At 38.9% G+C, this 21572-nt stretch overlaps 1 protein-coding gene across 1 annotated transcript in view; it reads right to left on the bottom strand.

Annotated features, from left to right (window-relative positions):
* Positions 1-21572, bottom strand: part of LOC134358933 (phosphatidylinositol 3,4,5-trisphosphate 3-phosphatase and dual-specificity protein phosphatase PTEN) — a 135263-nt gene that overhangs the window by 74033 nt on the left and 39658 nt on the right. Inside the window, exon 2 of the mRNA XM_063071626.1 lies at positions 15617-15701. Coding sequence (XP_062927696.1) covers positions 15617-15701 — 85 coding nt within the window. The remainder of the gene's footprint in view (positions 1-15616; positions 15702-21572) is intronic.

Raw genomic sequence — 21572 nt, 5'->3', positions numbered from 1 at the left:
CATATATAGTAGTAAATATTCAATGCCTAGTTTAAAAAGCCAATATAAAAAACAGCACTCTCATCTCTCATGTGTACACTTTAAAAGGAAGAATAACACTACACCTCTGCGAATCTCCACAGCATCTGACAACCCTGTGATCTGTGTCTCAGACTATGACATCAGAAAATCCTTAAGAGGATGAACCCTCATAAGGTGTCAGGCCCCAAGGGTGTACCTGGCAGAACAGTGAAAACCTGGGCCAACCAACTGGCAGGATTGCTAAAGACATCTTCAACAGCTGCAGTTGAAGGTTCCCACCCACTTCAAGTGGGCATCAATCATACTGGTGCCTCAAACATTTATCATCAGGTAGCACCCATATCTACTGTAATGAAGGGCTTTGACAGATTGGTCATAGCTAGAATTAACTCCTGCCTGAGCAAGGACCTGGACCCACTGCAATTTGCCGACTGCCACAACAAGGCATTTGCAGTCTCACTGGGTCTACAATGGGCTTTGGACCACCTGGACAAGTTGGCAATCAACACCATCATCCCCATCATCCCCTCTGTACTAATTAACAAGCTTTAAAACCAGGCCCTCTGTACCTTCCTTTGCAATTGTATTCTTGAATTCCTCATTGGTAGAACACAGTCAGTAGGAATTGGTGACATCTCTTCCTCACTGACAATCAACACATGCACACCTCAAGGACGCACACTTAACCCACTGCTTTACTCTCACTTCAGTCATCACTACATGGTTAGGTACAGCTCAAACTGCATCTACAAATTTGCCAATGATAACACTGTAGTTGACAGAATCTCAGATTGAGTGAGTGTGAAAGGGTGGTCAAGTGTTGTCACGGCAACCTTACACTCAACATCAGCAAGACCAAGGAACTGATTCTAGACTTCAGGAGGGGGAAGTCGGGCAAACAAACATTCAATGAAGAGTCAGCAACTTCTAGTTCATAGGCATTAACATCTCTGAGAATCTACCTTGGGCTGATATTGATGCAAACATGATGAAGGCACACAAGTAGCTATACTTCATTAGGAGTTTGATGAGATTTGGTGTGTCACTAAAGACAAACAAATTTCTACATATATTCCATGGAAAACATGCTGACCCTTGCTGACTGGTTGCATCACCGTCTGGCATGGGGGTGCCAACTTGCAGGATCGTATTAGGCTTCAGAGATCTATAGACTCAGGCACCCTCATTATAGGCACAAGCCTGCCCACCATTGAGGACATTTTCAAAAGGTGGTACCTCAGGAAGGCTGTATTCATCATTATGAACCCTCAGCTTTCAGTACATGCCAAATTCTCATTACCACTATTCGAGAGGAGACAGAGGAGCCTAATAACAAACTCAATGTTTTTGGAACAGCTTCTTCCTCTCTCCCATCAGATTTTTGAACAGTCCACAATCTCTGCCTCACTATTCTGCTATTCCTCTTTTGCGCTAATTCTTTATGGCAACTTACAGTAATTTATGTACTGTACTGCTGCCACAAAGTAACAGACACCATGACTAATGTCAGTGACAAATCTGATTTGAGATTTTCAGCATACCTGGATATACAATAGGTACTTTTTGCTAGATATTCATTGGAATTTAATTTTGACCAACTGCAAAACTACTTTGCTTTTGCTGATTAAACTGCAATGGATAGAATGCATTCTACCAAAACATGAGACCTAGGAAAAATGGAGGTGTCGGCAAAATTTTACATCTTCAATTTCCAGTGAAACCAACCAGTGCTGTATTACACAGATGGGCATTTTGCCAAAAGAAATCTGCCCTGAAAACATCCCATAAAATGTTCTGGGATGGTTTGACTGTATTTCCTCTCCATTTAGAGTGCTTTTCTAATTATTCCAGTTTTATCCTGGTTTATAGTAAAATGTAACCTGGCTGTGTCTATGTAATTAGAGATGACGTTTTAAAGATTTAAACTATTGCACTTTTGGGGTGAGGGGGCTTAAGATGATGCAAACTAAATCAGTGTAGATAGAATGCAATGACAATAAACATACCCCAAATTGTTACACAAAATATTTAGTAAAATATGTCAACCTTAGATGCTTGCCTTACAGTCCAGGTGGCAAGATACAAAAAGAAAAGATAAACACTAGAAACAGTGACAGAATATACCTATTCATTTTTGAACCGAATTGATGGAACCTTTCCCGCTTGAGATTATGAATACACTTGATGTGCCAGATTGTAACTGTGGTTTCTATCCACAAGGGGATTCCAGTGAACTTAAAAATTAAATGGGAATTGTACTTGATGGTACTTAGCAGATCCTGCATAGGCTTAGAGAGAAACCAAACTGAAGCAAAATAAATCAGAAACATCTATTGAAGATTATTATGCAATACTAGCTCAAGAATTACAAGGCTTAGGAAAATGAAAACTTGCATACTTTCATTACCTACCCCCCTCCCCACTGGCGTCTCCTGGAGTGCTTAAAAAGATATAAATGCCAAAACTTACATCTTACCCAGCTCCAAGACCTGTGAATGGTGGACACGAGAGTCCATCATATCATATATCAGCATTTTAAGTACTCAATCACACACCAACTTTTACCTGCTTCTTACCACATTAAAAAGCTTGCTCCCCCAACAATCTCAAGTAACATTTTTCCCACGATATATTCCATCTGTCATTTTCTTAACCACTATCTATAACCCTCAGCTCAATCTAATTTCTATCCTCCTATGGGAATTTGTTGCTGGCATGAAGAAACAAAAAACTTACTGGAAACTATTTAGTACCTTGGTCTTCCTTGTGCAAGTTAATTTCTGCCTATTGTTTGCTATTTAATCAATCCATTTAATAGAATCCAGTAACAGCACTTGCACTATTGTACCATTTCTTATGGCAGATGTCCGGTTTTGAGAAACAAGGAAATTACTGAGACAATGCAACACATGGGTCAAATCAAGTTCACAAACAAATCATTTAAGCACTTAATTGTTGAAATAGAGTGACCCAAAAGTAAATTAAGTAACATGCTAGATAAGCATTTTCCAAAAAGATTCGCTATGTAGCTAGCTGCATTTCTGATTGACATGTTTTCTTAATAAGTTTTCAGTAAGCTTGTGTGGCACATTTCATTTTAATGTTTCCTCTGTTCTTAAAAAACCAAGCCCTAGAATGGAAGTGTCAGATTTTAAAAAAATCAATGTGGCACTGAATTAAGATTAACGAAACATAATACATTAAACTACATTGAGAGGTTCTATAAACACCAGGGACCAAAATTTCATAGTCAGCAATTTCTCATACACAGGATTGTCAACAAGAGCACTAATATTAAAAGATAAAAAAGAATAAGTGGTACCTTGATATGAACATCCTTTGTATAAATGCAAAACCACAGTGCCTATAAAAGGTATTCACCTCCCTTGGAAGATTTCATGTTTTATAAACACTGAATCACAGTGGAGTTAACTTGGCTTTTTTTTTGACACTGATCAACAGAAAAAGACTCATGTCAAGGTGAAAACAGATCTCTACAAAGTGCCTAAATTAATTACAAATATAAAGCACAAAGTCATTGATTACATGAGTATTCACCCTCCCCTTTAAAATGACACACCAAATCAACACTAGTGTAGCCAATTGGTTTTAGAAGTCATAATTAGTTAAGTGGAGATCACCTGTGTGCAGTTTAAATTGATTGTCATAAAAATACATCTGTATTTGGAAGGTCAACTGCTGGTAAGTCAGTAATCTGGTAAAAACTACACCATGAAGACAAAAAAACACTCCAAACAACTCTGAGAAGGTTATTTAGTGCTTTTTATAAGCACTGTATACACTAGATTTAAACAGTCCTACTAACCTGGATGGCATCACCATTAACTATGCTTTAATAGGAACAAATAACGAAGCCTGATTTATTAGAAAATGAACGTAAATGAGTGAACAAGACCTTTGATTACAGATTCTAAAACCACTAAAACTACAAAGGTGGATTGATAATACAATTGTTCAAAACAATGCACGAGTTTCATCTCTAGTGGGAAAGAATTATAAAATATTCAACTACAGTGCTACAAACAAACCAGTTCTTAAAAATATCAAACACTTATAGTGAAGGAGAGTTTATTGTTAAAAAGGGAATATAATTTGAATTGCCAAGCACCTTGCATTTCCAATGGAGATCAAGACAAATATACAAATGCTGGTGTTTTTACTCCTGGTGTAACAGAACTGGAGGCTATAAATGCAAGATCGTCATTGGTCAAGCTAAGGAAACTCACAAGAAGTTTTTAATGTAGAAAATATAGAGATTGCCAGGAGGAACAGGTAAAACATCCAGCAAGGATTATGTATTTAAGTGGAAGCTAGATAAACATGAGAGACAATTACAGAGGGATATGTTGATGGAGTTAGATGAAAGCACATGAATTATAAACACGTACCTGGATCTTTAAGTATTAAATAATATCTTGAAATACAAACAATACCACTGCAAATATTTGTAAAGTAGCAGTTTGTATTAAATTTAAATTTTCTATGTTGATTTTGGGCTTTGATATGACAGTTAGTTTAACACAACTCAGCCATGTGCTAATGAATGATCGCTCTATTATATCTAGTATTTCTATTTGCAAAAATCTCAAGATAATTACTGCAAAATGAAATATCAGAAGTTTGCAGTTAATGACAAGTTATCCATGTCTGCAACTGATCTATGAGAAAAGACCATATACAGACTGTAGAGTTATGCCAGTGAGTGCTACTGCTGCAAGCTGCTTGTCCTAAACTCAACAAGGCCTTCAATTGCAGTAAGTACTTCCTCTCAAATTCTATCACGAGGTGACAGGAAACTCAGCCACAAAAATGCACTATATAAACTTCGGCTAATAATCTTCCAAACTGTAGCCTGCTATCAAGCTCTTCCAAAATGAAATGTTTCAAAATGATTGGCATTTGGAAACATTCAATAAAATTGCCAAACTATTAAAATTGGCTAAAATTAAATTAAGCAATTAGCATTTAAACACAACATTTATCTTAAACACTCTTATCCATTAAAATTAATGAAGAACTTCTTGCTCCTGACCTAATTGAGCATTATTCAAATGAACAGTTGCAGCTTTGTCTCCCATTTGTAGACTCCAATAGGAAAAAGAATTCTCAGCAAGTTCAATATTTTCATTCACATACACTGTATGGAAATTCCAAAATTGCAGGCATTCAGATGGAGAAAATTGGTTGTTTTGCAGGAATAACATTTCCCTCCAAGGTACATACCCAAAATGCTGGAGGAGCTCAGCAGGCCAGGCAGCATATATGATTGCGTCTCGGCCCAAAACCTCGACCGTTTACTCTTCCTCATAGATGTTGCCTGTTTTGCTGAGCTCCTCTTGCATTTTGTGTGTGTTGCTTTGGATTTTCAGCATCTTCAGATTTTCTTCTGTTTGTGCCTAAAGTGCAGCCACCTCTTTAGGTCCTGCTTTACAAACCCAGTATTAAGACCAAGTCTTTCAACACTACTTATCTTAATCAGTCTTTTTACTTACATGTCCATATCTATCTACCTCAATTGCTCTGCAAGTCATCTTAACTCAATGTGAAAATAACATTGTATCTGAGTTCTCCACCCAATCTGCTGGTGGCCATTTCATATTATGTCCCAACAACAGGATTCTGTTTCTGGTGCACCCATTAAAACACACTAGTCCTTTTTTCTTTTTCACCCTTTAAACACTGTTCACTGAAAAAACAGAGTGCTTGTTAAAAAAAATTAGGATGTATTAGAGTATTAATAGAAATAATGTTCAATTGTTTGTAAAATTTGCTAGGCCAGCAGTACCAAAATTATTGGAGTTTTACTGTACTTGCTGTATCAGCTATTTTCATTTCTAACATGTATTTTAAAGAAGATATTCTTGCACCTTTACTACCATATATACCAAACTACTGTCTTCTAGAGTAGTTCCATCTTCCCTTAAGGTGGAGGTAAGATAATAAAAATAAAATCACATTATACCAGCAGTACTCAGCAGGTCAGTCAGCATCAGAGGGTGAGACACAATTACACTAAGTGAATACATTTGAAAGTATTTATAACCCTCATACTTTTCCCAGGTCTGATCAAATTACAGAACCAAAATGCTAACCCTAGTTTTCTCCTTACAGCTCCATATTTTATATATAAAAATAATTTTTAAGCCAGATGTCTGACATCACAGTACTTGCTTCATGATTAGGGAATTATATCTACTGCTTGAAAATTGTTTGCTTTTTTTTTTAAAAATCTTATTGACTGAATTTTCATATATTGGTTTAAGCCCTCTCCCCTCTTCCCTCGTTTGGTTTGATAATTGAAGCTGTAATTCAATGCACCCAGGATTTTCTATCAAATTGGTCTGTTTAGTAGTTCCCTCCTTTCTATGTCAACTACTGTAGTATATTTTGCATTGTAGCTATTTCCTTATTGCCCGTTTTTATAAACCAAGGACCAAGACATGCTGTACCAGTTTTAATCATCCTATTTTAATTACTTACGTGTTTGTGAAATAGTTAATTTCTGTTTGCACAAGTTTCACATTCTATCTTACAATTCCTTTAAAATCCCTTTCTTAAACTCAGTACACTTTCCTTAATCATCCACTCTCACTCCCTTGCAGCTACAACACTCCAGCCAGACATGGTCCTGTGGTCCACAACAGTCAAGCTGGCATATGTTGTGGAATTGACAGTACCATGGGAAAATGGTGTCGAAGAAGCATATGAGAGAAAAAGACCAAGTACTCTGAACTGGCAACTGAAGCTGCCCAGAATAGCTGGAAGACCAAGATTTCCCCTGTAGAAGTGGGATGCAGGGGATTCATTGCTACATCTACGACCAGTCTATTGAGGAAGATGGGGGTGAGGGGTCACTCCCTCCAACAAGCAATCGAGTCCTTGTCAAACGCAGCAGAAGAAAGCAGTGATTGGATTTGGATTAAAAGGAAAGACAACAACTGGGCTGCAAGATGAAGATGGGAGGGTGTGGAACTGAGGGGGGTGTATCTGGGACACCAGGTAGCACCGTTGAGCCCTCTGGAGATGTAGTGGGCTTATCAACGAAACGTCAAAGAAGGAGGGTGCCCACCTGATGACCTCGATGACGTACCTACCCTCCCTCCTTGTCACCACTCCAAACCCACTGCCAACATCGAGTGCCAACTTACCACAGGAATTGAAATATCAAGTCCTAGTAGCTCTACTTTGTCATTTACATGCACACAGTTTAAAATTCATTTATCTTTATTATTCATCCAGTGCCCCACACTCATTTGCATATTTAAATGGAATATATTTATCCTGAACACACCATGACATTGTCTTTAAAAAAAATGCCCAATTCTCTGAATCTGTCAATTCCCGCCCCCCCCCCCCCCCCGGCAGCCTTTCACTCTTTACCATCCCCATGCATAATTTGTTAAAATAAAGTTAACTAATGAGCCATGAACTTTACAAGATATTGAACTTATTATGCTACAATCGGGAATTTAGTTTTATTTTTAATGACCCTTAAATATGCAATCATATACACATAGTAGCCCCATGTTTACAATCCCTAGAGTTGTTGAACTGATAATTCCGAGTTTTTAATTTAGATATTACATAATTAAAAGATGCATATTCTGAAATGTTAGCCTGTTAATTTTACAATATCCCTTAATTAAACCAGTAACTGAAAACTGGCATAAAATTGTTCCATACTGGCTACACAACTCCACTCCAAGCAACACTAGACATGCTTTGCTGGTCACCCAATATCCTGGCAAAATTACACCTCCAATATATTGTAAGGACTGTACTCACCAACAAATGTGAAGCATGAAGAGAAACAAACAAATTTCACATGCCAAGTTAAATAAATGGGCAGGGGGTATCAATGCCCTAATAGCCTGCTTAAAGGATAATTTAGTCTACCACTAATGAATTATCAGTAATTAAAGAATCCTCTGCAACATCCCTGGAAGTAAAAAGCAATCCTCCAACTTAAAATACTATGGAAATTCAAGTGCTACATCTAGAGCAACTTCTATCAGCTGAATTTAGCAGATATCAATTGGTTACATTTTTACCTACCCCTCCAAATATATTTCAGCCCTAGAAGTTTTTTTTAAAGTTGAGTTTATTGATATATACACAAGCACATGCATGCACAACCAGTGAAAAGTACAAAACTACTTAAAAAAAAAGTGACAATTTTAGGTGTATAATTTCACATTACTGCTGTTGTTTCAGTCAACTCTTGTTATATACTAACCTGAATAATGTGCATTGGTGACTTATTCACTTGCTAAGTATACCCAACTTGAGCTGAAACCAGTCAAATCTGAATCTAACAACACAAGATCAAGAGCTTTTGATTGTGACAACTAGGCTATTTTTCAAATCTTCCTCATCATAGTCAAGGATACAAAAGCAGAGTGTCTTCATTTCTATTACTATCTTGGTGAACAATAGTCAACAGTACACCTGTCCCTACACCTCCTCTCTTGCCACCATTCAGGGCCCCAAAAATTCCTTCCAGGTGAAGCAACACTTCATTTCTGAGTCTGTTGAGGTCATCTATTGCATCCGGTGCTCCCAGTGCAGCCTCCCCTACATCAGTGAAACCCGACACAGATTGGGGGACCGCTTCGTTGAGCAGCTCCACTCCGTCCGCCACAACAAACAGGATCTCCCGGTTGCCACCCACTTCAACTTTGCTTCACATTCCCATTGGATATGTCCATACATGGCCTCCTCTACTGCCGTGATGAGGCTAAACTCAGGTTGGAGGAGCAACACCTCATATACTGTCAGGGTAGTCTCCAGCCCCTGGATATGAACATTGAATTCTCCAACTTCCAGTAATTCCCTCCCCCTCCCTTCCCCATCTCAGTGTCACTCTGCCCCCTCCCCCAGCTGCCTACTACCTCCCTTATGGTTCCGCCTCCTTCTACTACCCATTGTGTTTTCCCTTATTCCTTCTTCACCTTTCCTGCCTATCCCCTCCCCCACTCCTTTATCTTTCCCCTTACTAGTTTTTCACATGGAACCTTCCAGCCATCTCCTTCCCACCCTCCCCCCACCTTCTTTATAGGGCCTCCGCCCCTTCCCTCTTCAGTCCTGATGAAGGGTTCCAGCCCGAAACGTTAATTGATCATTTCCACGGATGCTGCCCGACCTGCTGAGTTCCTCCAGCGTGTTGTGAGTGTTGTACACACTTGATTGATGGTCTTTCAGATCTCTACTAATTAGGCTCACATCAAACCATATTTAATGGTTTGGTCTTGCACATGTTATTCATCCCACTTCTCCAGTGCCTCCTGTCTTTGGCAGAAATCCTTCTTACACTACTCAATGAAAAGGGGCCCAGACACTACAATAGCTCACTCGCTACATCTACTGTGATCATGTTGCATGTGCCTTTGATCCTTTGGAAAACAAATCAGTGAACTAACTTAAAAAAAAACTGGAAATGTTATGTGCAATTGTTTCTTTGGTAAACTGCATCCATATTCTATTTCTTACAGCATAAAAAGTCAATTATACAAAATGTATCATGAATAAAAGCATTCAATATTAGTCAACAGCTGTACTCTTGCACTTTTAACATTAAATAAAATTCTCAGCTCACAGTATTCAATCATGCTCCATAAATTGTCACTTTCCAGCATTAAAGGTGCAACCATCACCAAAGATTGTTGGCAAAACCTAGTTCTCAGATACAATGGTATGGAATGAGGCACTCTTTTAGCCAAGTTTCAAAAACCCTAGAAAACCTACACTGCATGATTAAAATTTAGTCTGGAGAAACATAGCAAATTAAATGAAAATTTCTTCTGAATTGAGAAAATCTCAAGATAGGAGTGTCTCCTATCATTCAAACATAACATTTTAACATCAATTTTACTAACACCACAAAAGTGTATACAGCCACCCACTGCATAAATCAATGACCCAGCCCTGGAGAGAAAAAAAACAAGGGACAAAGTTACTGTTTGTGTTCAATTGGCAAAGTAGTTAACTCTATTCACAAAGTAAAACATAGATTTAGCTCTTTATTATGGCTAATTGAGGGAGTACAAAGTCACAATATTCCAACTGAAAGGTTAACTAATATCTGCACTTGAAAGCAGTTTTTTTTAAATCTACATTGTTCTCTCCAGGCAAAAGGATAATTACCAAGAGATTAATTTAGTCTCACTTTAGACACCATAATAAACCAAGTCATTTTGGAATTAAAAACAATGAAAATGATTAACAGCTGTAGCAGTTATTTTATGGTATTTGCAAAAGGAATCTAAGGCAATTGGAGTATATCCCACCTCCTTGAATTTCATGGTCGTTGTCACTACTTTATAAAATAAAAATAGCTCTACTGAGACTGACATAATCTCTGGTGACTGGAAATATTCAAATGACTAACTGAATTACACATGATTTGCTTTCATGTGAACAATATCTATTTTTCTGAATTCTAAAATACATCCAAACTGAGTAAATCTTGTACTCCTATGACAGGTTTAGTTCACTTATTACTAACCACCCACAATTTCTCACATCATTGCATAAAATTGCCTCTTTAACCGTTTAAGTATTGACTTCACTCCTGCTTGAAAACCTACTCCAATTTAGCAATCTTCATTTTCTGACTTTTCTCAACATTTCTTTCCACCGATTTGTTTATCCCCGCAGTACACTAATGGCACGTGATAACGGCAATAGAAACATAGAAAATAGGTGCAGGAGTAGGCCATTCGGCCCTTCGAGCCTGCACTGCCATTTATTATGATCATGGCTGATCATCCAACTCAGTAATGTAAACTACTAGCTCAGATTAACCTTTTCTATTTCACGAAGTCCATATCTTAAAACTTTAGCATGATTACTTTAAACTTGTATACTACAGATGTGAAAATACAGCAGGGATAGTATCTGCTTTGTTGAATAGCACCTTGATTTAGCAGTAACTACAGCCAGTTACTATAATCTTCACTCAGATTTTTCTGCCTCTCCTTTCATTACTTTCAAAACTTTAATCTTATAACAGCGAAGTTCTGCAATTTAATTGCAGACCAAACTAAGGCAACCACTCATGTCTTGCAGTCTGTAGCAGAGGGGTAGGAAACTGATCTACAGTGGTCTTGGTGGTAGAGAAAAACAAAAATTCAAGTAAGTCTTGAATTGAGATGCAAAATCATAAGCAAAAAAAAATTAAGTATCTCAGGCAAGATCTGAGGGAAACAATAGTTGATTTTCAAGCATAAACCTTTCCCAGAACAAAAATGTAAAGCAAAAAAAATTTAAAAACTAACACAACAAAAAGTGAAAAAGAAAAAGGTAAGAAATAGCGAGCAACACTATTTTTTCCTGCAACACACATCAAAGTTGCTGGTGAACGCAGCAGTCCAAGCAGCATCTGTAGGAAGAGGTGCAGTCGACGTTTCAGGCCGAGACCCTTCGTCAGGACTAACTGAAAGAAGAATTAGTAAGAGATTTGAAAGTTGGAGGGGGAGGGGGAGATCCAAAATGATAGGGGAAGACAGGAGGGGGAGGGATGGAGCCAAGAGCTGGACAGGTGATTGGCAAAAGGGATATGAGAGGATCATGGGACAGGAGGCCCAGGGAGAAGGAAAGAGGGGGTGGGGAGAAGAACCCAGAGGATGGGCAAGGGGTACAGTCAGAGGGACAGAGGAAGAAAAAGGAGAGAGAGAGAAAGAATGTGTGTATATAAATAAATACCGGATGGGGTACCAGGGGGAGGTGGGCCATTAGCGGAAGTTAGAGAAGTCAACGCTCATGCCATCAGGTTGGAGGCTACCCAGAAGGAATATAAGCTGTTGTTCCACCAACCTGAGTGTGGCTTCATCTTTACAGTAGAGGAGGCCATGGATGGACATATCAGAATAGGAATGGGATGTGGAATTAAAATGTGTGGCCACTGGGAGATCCTGCTTTCTCTGGCGGACAGAGCGTAGGTGTTCAGCAAAACGATCTCCCAGTCTGCGTCGGGTCTCACCAATATATAGAAGGCCACATCGGGAGCACCAGACGCAGTATATCACCCCAGCCGACTCACAGATGAAGTGTTGCCTCACCTGGAAGGACTGTCTGGGGCCCTGAATGGTGGTAAGGGAGGAAGTGCAAGGGCACGTGTAGCACTTGTTCTGCTTACAAGGATAAGTGCCAGGAGGGAGATCAGAGGGGAGGGATGGGCGGGGGGAGAACGAATGGACAAGGGAGTCGCGTAGGGAGCGATCCTTGCGGAAAGCAAAGAGGTGGGGGGAGGGAAAGATGTGCTTAGTAGTGGGATCCCGTTGGAGGTGGCGGAAGTTACGGAGAATAATATGTTGGACCCGGAGGCTGGTGGGGTGGTAGGTGAGGACCAGGGGAACCCTATTCCTAGTGGGGTGGCGGGAGGATGGAGTGAGAGCAGATGTGCGTGAAATGGAGGAGATGCGTTTGAGAGCAGAGTTGATGGTGGATGAAGGGAAGCCCATTTCTTTAAAAAAGGAGGACATCTCCCTCATCCTGGAATGAAAAGCCTCATCCTGAGAGCAGATGCAGCAGAGACGGAGGAATTGCGAGAAGGGGATGGCATTTTTGCAAGCAACAGGGTGAGAAGAGGAATAGTCCAGATAGCTGTGAGAGTCAGTAGGCTTATAGTAGACATCAGTAGATAAGCTGTCTCCAGAGACAGAGACAGAAAGATCTAGAAAGGGGAGGGAGGTGTCAGAAATGGACCAGGTAAACTTGAGGGCAGGGTGAAAGTTGGAGGCAAAGTTAATAAAGTCAACGAGCTCAGCATGCGTGCAGGAAGCAGCGCCAAGGCAGTCGTCGATGTAGCGAAGGAAGAGTGGGGGACAGATACCAGAATAGGTTTGGAACATAGATTGTTCCGCAAAGCCACAAAAAGGCAGATATAGCTCGGACCCATGCGGGTGCCCATAGCTACACCTTTAGTTTGGAGGAAGTGGGAGGAGCCAAAGGAGAAATTATTAAGAGTAAGGACTAATTCCACGAGACGGAGCAGAGTGGTGGTAGAGGGGAACTGATTAGGTCTGGAATCCAAAAAGTAGCGGAGAGCTTTGAGACCTTCCTGATGGGGGATGGAAGTATATAGGGACTGGACATCCATGGTGAAGATAAAGCGGTGGGGGCCAGGGAACTTAAAGATCATCAAAAAGTTTAAGAGCGTGAGAAGTCTCACGAACATAGGTAGGAAGGGATTGAACAAGGGGGGATAAAACAGTGTCGAGGTATGCAGAAATGAGTTCAGTGGGGCAGGAGCAAGCTGAGACAGTGGGTCTGCCAGGACAGGCAGGTTTGTGGATCTTGGGTAGGAGGTAGAAATGGGAAGTGCGAGGTGTGGGAACTATAAGGTTGGGAGCAGTGGATGGGAGATCCCCTGAGCAGATAAAGTCGGTGATGGTGTGGGAGACAATGGCCTGGTGCTCCTTAGTGGGGTCACGATCAAGGGGTAAATAAGAGGAGGTATCCGCGAGTTGTGGCTGTGCCTCGGCAAGGTAGAGGTCAGTGCGCCAGACTACAACAGCACCCCCCTTATAGGCGGGTTTAATAGTAAGGTTAGGATTAGTGCGGAGGGAGTGGAGAGCAGAGCGTTCGGAAGGAGTAAGGTTGGAATGGGAACAAGGTGCGGTGAAGTCGAGACGGTTGATGTCCCGTTGGCAGTTAATTTTTTCCTGCAGTGTTTCGGTGGTGAATGGATGGTGGTCAAAGGGATACATTTCCCATTAAAATTGCAAAACAGAAACATATACTGATAAAAATCAACATCAGACCAATGTAAGAAAGCATTTCTTTAATGGGTGCTCACTATTTGTAGCAATCATCAAGCAGGAGTATCCATACAAAAATTTTTCTTCATGGTTAAAAACAAAGATAGGAGGCAGTAATTCTTTAGAACTGGAAAGGCGTGATGTTATAAAGCACTAAGATTACATGATGCTGTAATAAATGTCCACATTGATCATTTCTGGTGCAACCTTAAAATTTTAGATTATGCGTAGAATAAATAAGGAAGTGAGAAAAATATGCTTAGGGGATACACGTAATGTTGAGTTACAGGATATGGTTAAAACAAGTTCAAAAACATCTAAAATGGTAGTTGGCATTTTTGAAAAAAAAAGAGGGATTTTAAAGATTACAGGAAATGAGCAAACTAGTGAAAGTAGCTGATGTCTTCTATAGAGAAAATATACCAGGTCAGATATTTTATGTCAGCTTCTGATATTGACTATATAATAACTGTTCAGATAGATAACTTTCAACTATAGTTCCTCATTTGTAGAGGGAAGAACCAATTCACAGTTTGAGGTGCATTTTCTTTTTGCAATCAACAACTGCACATCACACAGAGCTTTCAGTCAGAGACAAAGTAAATAACAACATAAAGGAATATGACATTCCTTTAGAAAGCAAAGTTTGATTTTTATTGCAGCTTTAGTAGTGCATAAATTATTACAATTCACTGCAGAGCAACATGTCAAAAGCAATAAAAAAGCAACATCTTTCAGCCCCATATCTTCAGCCCACATACAACAATACTCTAAAATGCTGCAAGAACAACCCAAGCTGGCACTTCAATTTCCAGGGCAAATTGTCCAGAGTGGCACGTGGGAGTCACATCACTTCCCATCTGGAAAATAATAGCAAAACCTTCACACTTGCCATGAATTTAGGTTTTGCTTCAACCAATCAAATGAGATGCCCTTTGGTAGAACTGAAGGCCTTGCCAAAGCAAATGATTCAATGAATATAAGCAATGCTTATGAACTTTAAAAATGCTTTAGGAAAGTGATGAAACATTTAGAATTGTAACTATGCTGTCTTACAGCAAAGCTCAGCACAAAAACTGCATTGTATTAATACTCAAAATATTCTATTCTTAGATAACCAAGTGAAATACTAGATCAAGAACATAAGCTGCAATGGCAGTGGTGTAGTTCTACACTCACACAGCAATTCTATTTTTTAAGGATATGAACAGCAATATATCAGTTTTGTTTGGTAAAGTCAAGCATTGTCACTTCAAAGTGAGAAATTTTACAGGGCAGTTTGCGGAAACTTCCTACACCAGTCCTTGCTTTGAGTTACTGATTCACAAACCTGACTTACATAAGCAATATTTAGTCCTATGCAAGATCTTATAATAATTTGCAATCAGTACTTTTAAAAAACACGCTTAAAAACCTCAGATCATCAAATTATCCTCTCATCTACTGTATTTAAACATATTGAGTTCAAGGTCTCCATTGATATCTTTTTCAAAAAATATGCAATTTAAATTCATTCTCAGAAATGAAAAGAATTGATCATTTAAAAATTAGATGTGCCAGGTCTTGGAAAATACAACCAAACCATTTAATTTAATCACAATTTCTTTTCCCTTCCACAACTGCAAATGAAATGCAAATCATGACACTAAAGGGTTAATGCAAGCCCAATCTAAATTTTTACATTTCTTTATCTATCAAGAGTACCAAAATGCTATCAATGATTTCAAGTAACAAAACTTAATGCTTTAATTTGAAAGAAATTTTTACAATTCCTAAATTAAAATGAAAAATGACTTCTGTCTTTAAGTACTTACTTTACTACATCATCAATGTTATTTCTGTAGACACCTTCAAGTCTCTCAGCTGGAAATCCCATGGCGATGATGTTTGGATAAATATCTGATTATGTCAGTTAAGGTCAATAATATTTGTGACAGACACTCAAAAGGACTACAAAATTAAAAAAATATTATATATAAAAACTAAAAAAGCAAATGACTGAATTTATCACTTTACACAGATTTGTCTCTTGGGTTTATTTGGATTTCTGATCATTGTTCTTGGATAGGAAGAGATGTAACTGCAAATGCTAGTTAAATATATTTAAACACAAGGAATGAAAGAACAGGATTAATACTATAACCATATATTCATGTGTATATAATAAAATTACATTTAATTGGAAGAAATTAGTTCACAAAATGTGGTAGGCCAACAAGGTATCAACAAAGTACAGTTTAATATTTAAAATTCCTACTTCACTTGCTTCTACCCCAGAAATGTACAACTTTATCAGGTGCCAACAAGATGTTCAAGTTGTACAGTACATTCTGAATACCAATTCACCTCTATACGTCAATTAAAAGAATACTACGTATTTCTAGTTAAATGGACTTATGAAAACAGTAATTAAAAATTTATATACCATACTGATCGGATGAAAATTCATTGGTTAAGAGTTCTAGGGGACTGAAGGAGCCATATGAAAGAGGAAAAAGTCAGAACTGGGTGGATGGATAGGATGTAAACTACTTCCACAATATTATTATACAAATCACTCTGTATCTATGAACATTTCATCAAATGGCAAGCAGATCACACCTGTGTAAAGGGCAGGGTATAACTGCCTCCAAACATCTGCAGTCAGAATTCCAAGTAGATGATCATGGCCTCACCATAACTCAACATGTCAAAAATAGCAGGAGAACTGGACGACGACTGGAAATTGGCAGCTTTTGTCCTGAGCATAAGAATCACTATTCCAACCCAGACACTTATCAACCAAATGTGTACTCGCAAGGTGATGGAGCATATTACTGGTAAGTCATCAAGTGCAATGAATGTTTACTAAACTGATACCTAGAATAATGGACAAGGAAAGATTACCTCAGTTAGGCAAATATTCAGGGGAATTTTGAAGAATGAGAGGATACTTCAGAAACATTTAAAACTAACTAGGCTGGGCAGACTCAATACTACAAGCTGATACTCCTAATGGCTAGAACCCAGATGTGAAGGTCACAGTCTCAGAATATCAGAAATGTCACCTGGAGATCAGGCGATCAGAGGAAATCTCTTCATGGAAAGGGAACAAGAGTCAACATTATGGTCTCCAGGTGTGGTGCTAGATGGTTTAGCACAGACACTATGAGTTCAAGGATCCATTTCCATGCTCTATAACTGTGTATTATTTCTGGCTGCACACACACCAGCATCCTTACCAAAATGTCATAGGTTCAACAGTCCAGGACACAATTCTACCCTTCAACATTTTACAACCATAAAAGCACCTGCAGCATCCAAAACACTTACAAACCAAACAAAATTTGTGCCATTTAATGCCATGTTTGAGAGATATAGTAGCCAACTTGGTAATTAGAGCAGACAAACTGCAGGCTCTGGTACTACCTATCCTTTATCAAGTGTCTACAATTGGCCTGCTCTAGATACTGAGTAATGTAGTAATGCCCTTCCAGTTATGAAAAAAGTAGATATCAGCAGTGGTTTCAAATATCAGCTGGACCTTTAAAATAATTTTGGCAACTGCAGAACTCATGTACGAGGAAGGCAACTTTTGCAAACCTGATTTTGTTAGGAAATGTTAGCTGCAATATCAGATTTTGACAAATAATTCCATTCCAAGTCAGAGATACTAGGTAAGTAAATTTCAACAAGGAGTTAAAAGGTAAAATTTATCAGACTCATGATAAAACCTTAAATATGCACAGCTATTTTTTAAAATTCTATATCGTGTGAATGATAAATATCCACTGCATTTCTGGGACAGAGAGGCACAAAGGTAAGTTGTTTGCAGCTGATGAGCAAAGGCAGTTTATTTAAATATGAATTGCTTAGCAATAAATAAATATTTTAAATAACATTTCTTGGCCTTTGTCCACTTTAGCAACTGTAGTTTTCCTTTGATTTCACAGTTAAAAAAGATCATGCTCAATGAAGAGATTGGAAAACAAGCCGAGAGAGAGAGAATACCAAGGAAAAGAGAGAAGTGATCAAAAGGGAAAGGGAACTATCTCTTAACAGGACATTTTTAAAAAAACAACTTTTGGGTGAAAAAAAAATTTTCAAAAGATATCATTAAACCTTTCTGATGTTTAGCAATATTTTAAAACATTAAACAAAATATTATGTAAATACATTTATCTACCTATTTGGTTACCAATCTCTTGACCTGGAAACCTCACCGAAAGCAGAAAAAGGAAACCATTTTCAATAGAAAATATTAAACTTAATAATATTTTGAGGTCACTTAGAAAAACTTTCGACAGTTTTCTATTGGAAATGTACAATATTCCCAAAGCTCAAAAAGCGTAACTTCTGAATCAGAATGAACCACCATGAAATTAAATACAAAGAGATACAAGTAATATGAAAATTTATGTCACATATATCAGTTACCAATTAATAGGAGGGAAAGGAAATCAATGCACAAAAGTGAAAACATTGTTCAGTTAGTAATCACAGTGGGAATATCACAAACTTTACACCTAACAGTAGATAAATCACAAAAGTGGTATTCATACTCAAAGCAACTCTTAGCTGTTGGAGTTCACAGTTCAAAATTTTTCAATTGAAGTTCATTAAGTCCTGGACTTCTGCACAAGTGACATCAGCAGAGAGAATGTCCAAGACCTGAGGAGTGACAAATAGCAGAGGGAGGGAGGGAGGGGTGGCCCTACACGAATGCAGATATTCTGACTGCAATAAGAGACCATTTTGATGCTACCTTGGATTTCCCATTGTCATTTCATTCAATGCTAATATTTTAACCCACTTAGACAAACTGCATTTAAACTCTACAACACATTTATTTGATGGGAAATATTGAAACAAAGCTAACCAATATGCTCATTTACCAAACTCGAGAAAGACAGATTAAGCAAGTAATTGGGATATTCAAATGAGCAAGGTTCAAAATAATGGGAAAATGGCATATGTAACACCTCTAGTCAAGATAATAAGATAGAGAAAATAAAGTTTAAAGCCAGTTCACCTTACATGGAGGGAAAGGAAATCAATGGACAAAAATGGGTTACAGACCAATTAATGAAGGAAGTGATAACAGAACTTAAACACAATGTGACTGAGCAGAGTCACCAAGGCTTTATGAAAGGGAAATCATGCTGAAAACATTTGAACATATAATATGGAGGGTGGATGAAAGAGGCAATAGATGTCGTATACTTAAATTTTCAAGAAGTCATTTGTAAGGTGCCACAAATCTTTATTCTACAACAGCAAGTAAAACAGGTCATTTGCAAACTGGCAGACTTTAGCAAGTAAGCTGCGTCACAGATATGGACAGGTTAAACAAGCTGACAGAGGCAGTAGATGGAATATAATGAAGGTAAATGTAAGGTTACCACTTTAGGAAAACAAGAAAAGCTGTGTCATTGAAATAGAGTGACAGGATACTGCAATTAAAGACTCTACTTCTCTTCCTAATTTTTTTTTTTGCAGAGGATGGAATCTGCAAGTGAGCAAGGTTTGCTTACAGAACTGCAGTGAAACTATACTGAATGCAATGCACAAAGGTCTGATTTTACTTATAAACCTGTTTTAGAGAGTGCAGCAAAGGCTCATTAAATTCCTGGGATAAGGGGCTCCTTATGAGTAATGACATGGAGACTTAGGCCTATACTTTGAACTTAATAGATTGCAAAGTGATGGTATTGAAATATTGAGGATTCTGGGGTAAAGATGGTTGACAGAGTTGATGCTGCAAGAATGTTATTCCCTGCTGGGGTGACCTCCAACTGGAGGAGTTAGTCTCAGATCACTGGTCAGCCACATAAAATGTACTTGAAAAATTTCTTCCCTCAGACACCTGTGAATTTTCGCAACACCCTACCAGAGGAGACCTGTGGATACAGAGTCATTTACTATATTCAAGAGCAGGATAAATTGACTTCTAAACTGCAGAAAGGTTTTGGGGATTCATATGAAGATTGGTAGCCAAGGTTAATCATAACCTTTTTGAATTGCTAAGTGGGCTTAGGGATGCATATTGCCTACTCTACTTTCTAACTCATGTAAGTTAGTAACAATTGAAAAACCCAGTTTTTAAACTCAAACTAAAATATGTAGATCAATTTCAGTTAGCATGACCTGAAAAATAATTGTCAAGGACACACAGTCCCTTTGCAAAATTCATACCAGATAGACCAGCAACCTTCCTTTGTTTTCTTTGATGCACCCTTAATTCATTGGCCAAGGCCTTTATTGACACTCCAAGCAACTGCTAGAGCATTAAGCATAACAGTAAACATAAAACATCTCAAAGCTCAGCCTAGCGAGAAGAAAAAAATACAAGCTGATTGAAGAGACTTGTGTATGCCAAGGTTGTTTTGTCCCACTGAAACAATGACAAAATCTAATCCCACTAAGGGAAATGCATTAGCTTTCCACATACAACCCAAAAGCCATGAATCAATCAGGAGATTTGTAGTCTACTGAGGACTAGATCTGTGGCATTCAAGACCAGTGATCCAGAAATTATACATGTACTCCAGGTAAGACCCAAGGCAGCTTATTAGGGGTGAAGCCAGTTCAAGTTAGAGATAGATCAGATGCACGTCAGCTCTGGCAGGGTTTGCAGGCCATTACTTCCTACAAAGCTTGCTGTGATGCTCCACTCCCAGATGAGCTCAACACCTTTCATGCATGCTTTGAAAGGGAGAATAAAGCACCTGTGTGAATCCCTGCAGCATCTAGTGACCCTGTGATCCATGTCTCAGAGGCTGGCGTCAGAACACCTTTTAAGAGGGTGAACCCTTGCAAAGTGTCAGGCCCTGATGGTGTACCTGCTGGGGGCTCTGAAAACCCGTGACAACCATCTTCAATCTCTCGGTCGAAGCTACACACCTGCTTCAAAAAGGGTGACAATCAGAGCAGGGTGAACTGTCAAAATAACTATTGCACTCACATCCACTGTGATAAAGTGCTCTGAGGGGTTTATCATGGCTACAGTCAACTTCTGCCCAAGGACCTGGACGCGCTACAATTTGCCTATCACACAGGTCTACAGCAGATGCAATCTCACTGGCTTGCCATTCGACCTTGGATCACCTGCACCTGGCTAATTGTGATACCTACGTTACGCTGATGTTTATTGACTCCAGCTCAGTGTTCAATACAATCATACGCCCAGTTCTAATCAAAAGGCTCCATAATCTGGGCCTCTGTACTACCCTCTGCAACTGGATCCTTAACTTCCTCAACTGGAGACCAAAACCTGTGCAGATCAGAAATAACATCTCCTCAGACAATCAACACTGGTGCACTTCAAGGATGTGTGGTTAGCCCTCTGCTCTACTCTCTCTACACCCATGACTGTGGCTAGGCACAGCTCAAATGCCATCTATAAATTTGCCGACACAACTATCACTGGCAAAACTTCAGGTGGTGACGAAGAGGCACACAGGAGTGAGATAGATTAGTTGGTTGAGTGGTGTCAGAGCTACAATTTAACATAGAAATACAGTAGCGTCAGCATGAATTAATCAGTCTGTGGCCTGGTGGAAGAAGCTATTCTGGAGCCTGCTGGTCCTGGCTTTTATGCTGTGGTACCGTTTCCTGGATGGTAGTAGCTGGAACAGTTCGTGGTTGGGGTGTCTCAGGTCTCCAATGATTCTTCGAGCCCTTTTTAAATGTATCCTAGGCCCAAAATATTGATGCAATTACAAACAAGGTGCAACAATGACTATATTTCATGAGGAGTTTGTGGAGAATTGGTTTGTCACCAAAAGACAC

Source organism: Mobula hypostoma, chromosome 19 (assembly GCF_963921235.1).
Source record: "Mobula hypostoma chromosome 19, sMobHyp1.1, whole genome shotgun sequence".
Classification (NCBI taxonomy): domain Eukaryota; kingdom Metazoa; phylum Chordata; class Chondrichthyes; order Myliobatiformes; family Myliobatidae; genus Mobula; species Mobula hypostoma.
The sequence above is the reverse complement of the archived record's forward strand: the minus strand, read 5'-3'. Positions and strand labels throughout refer to the sequence as shown.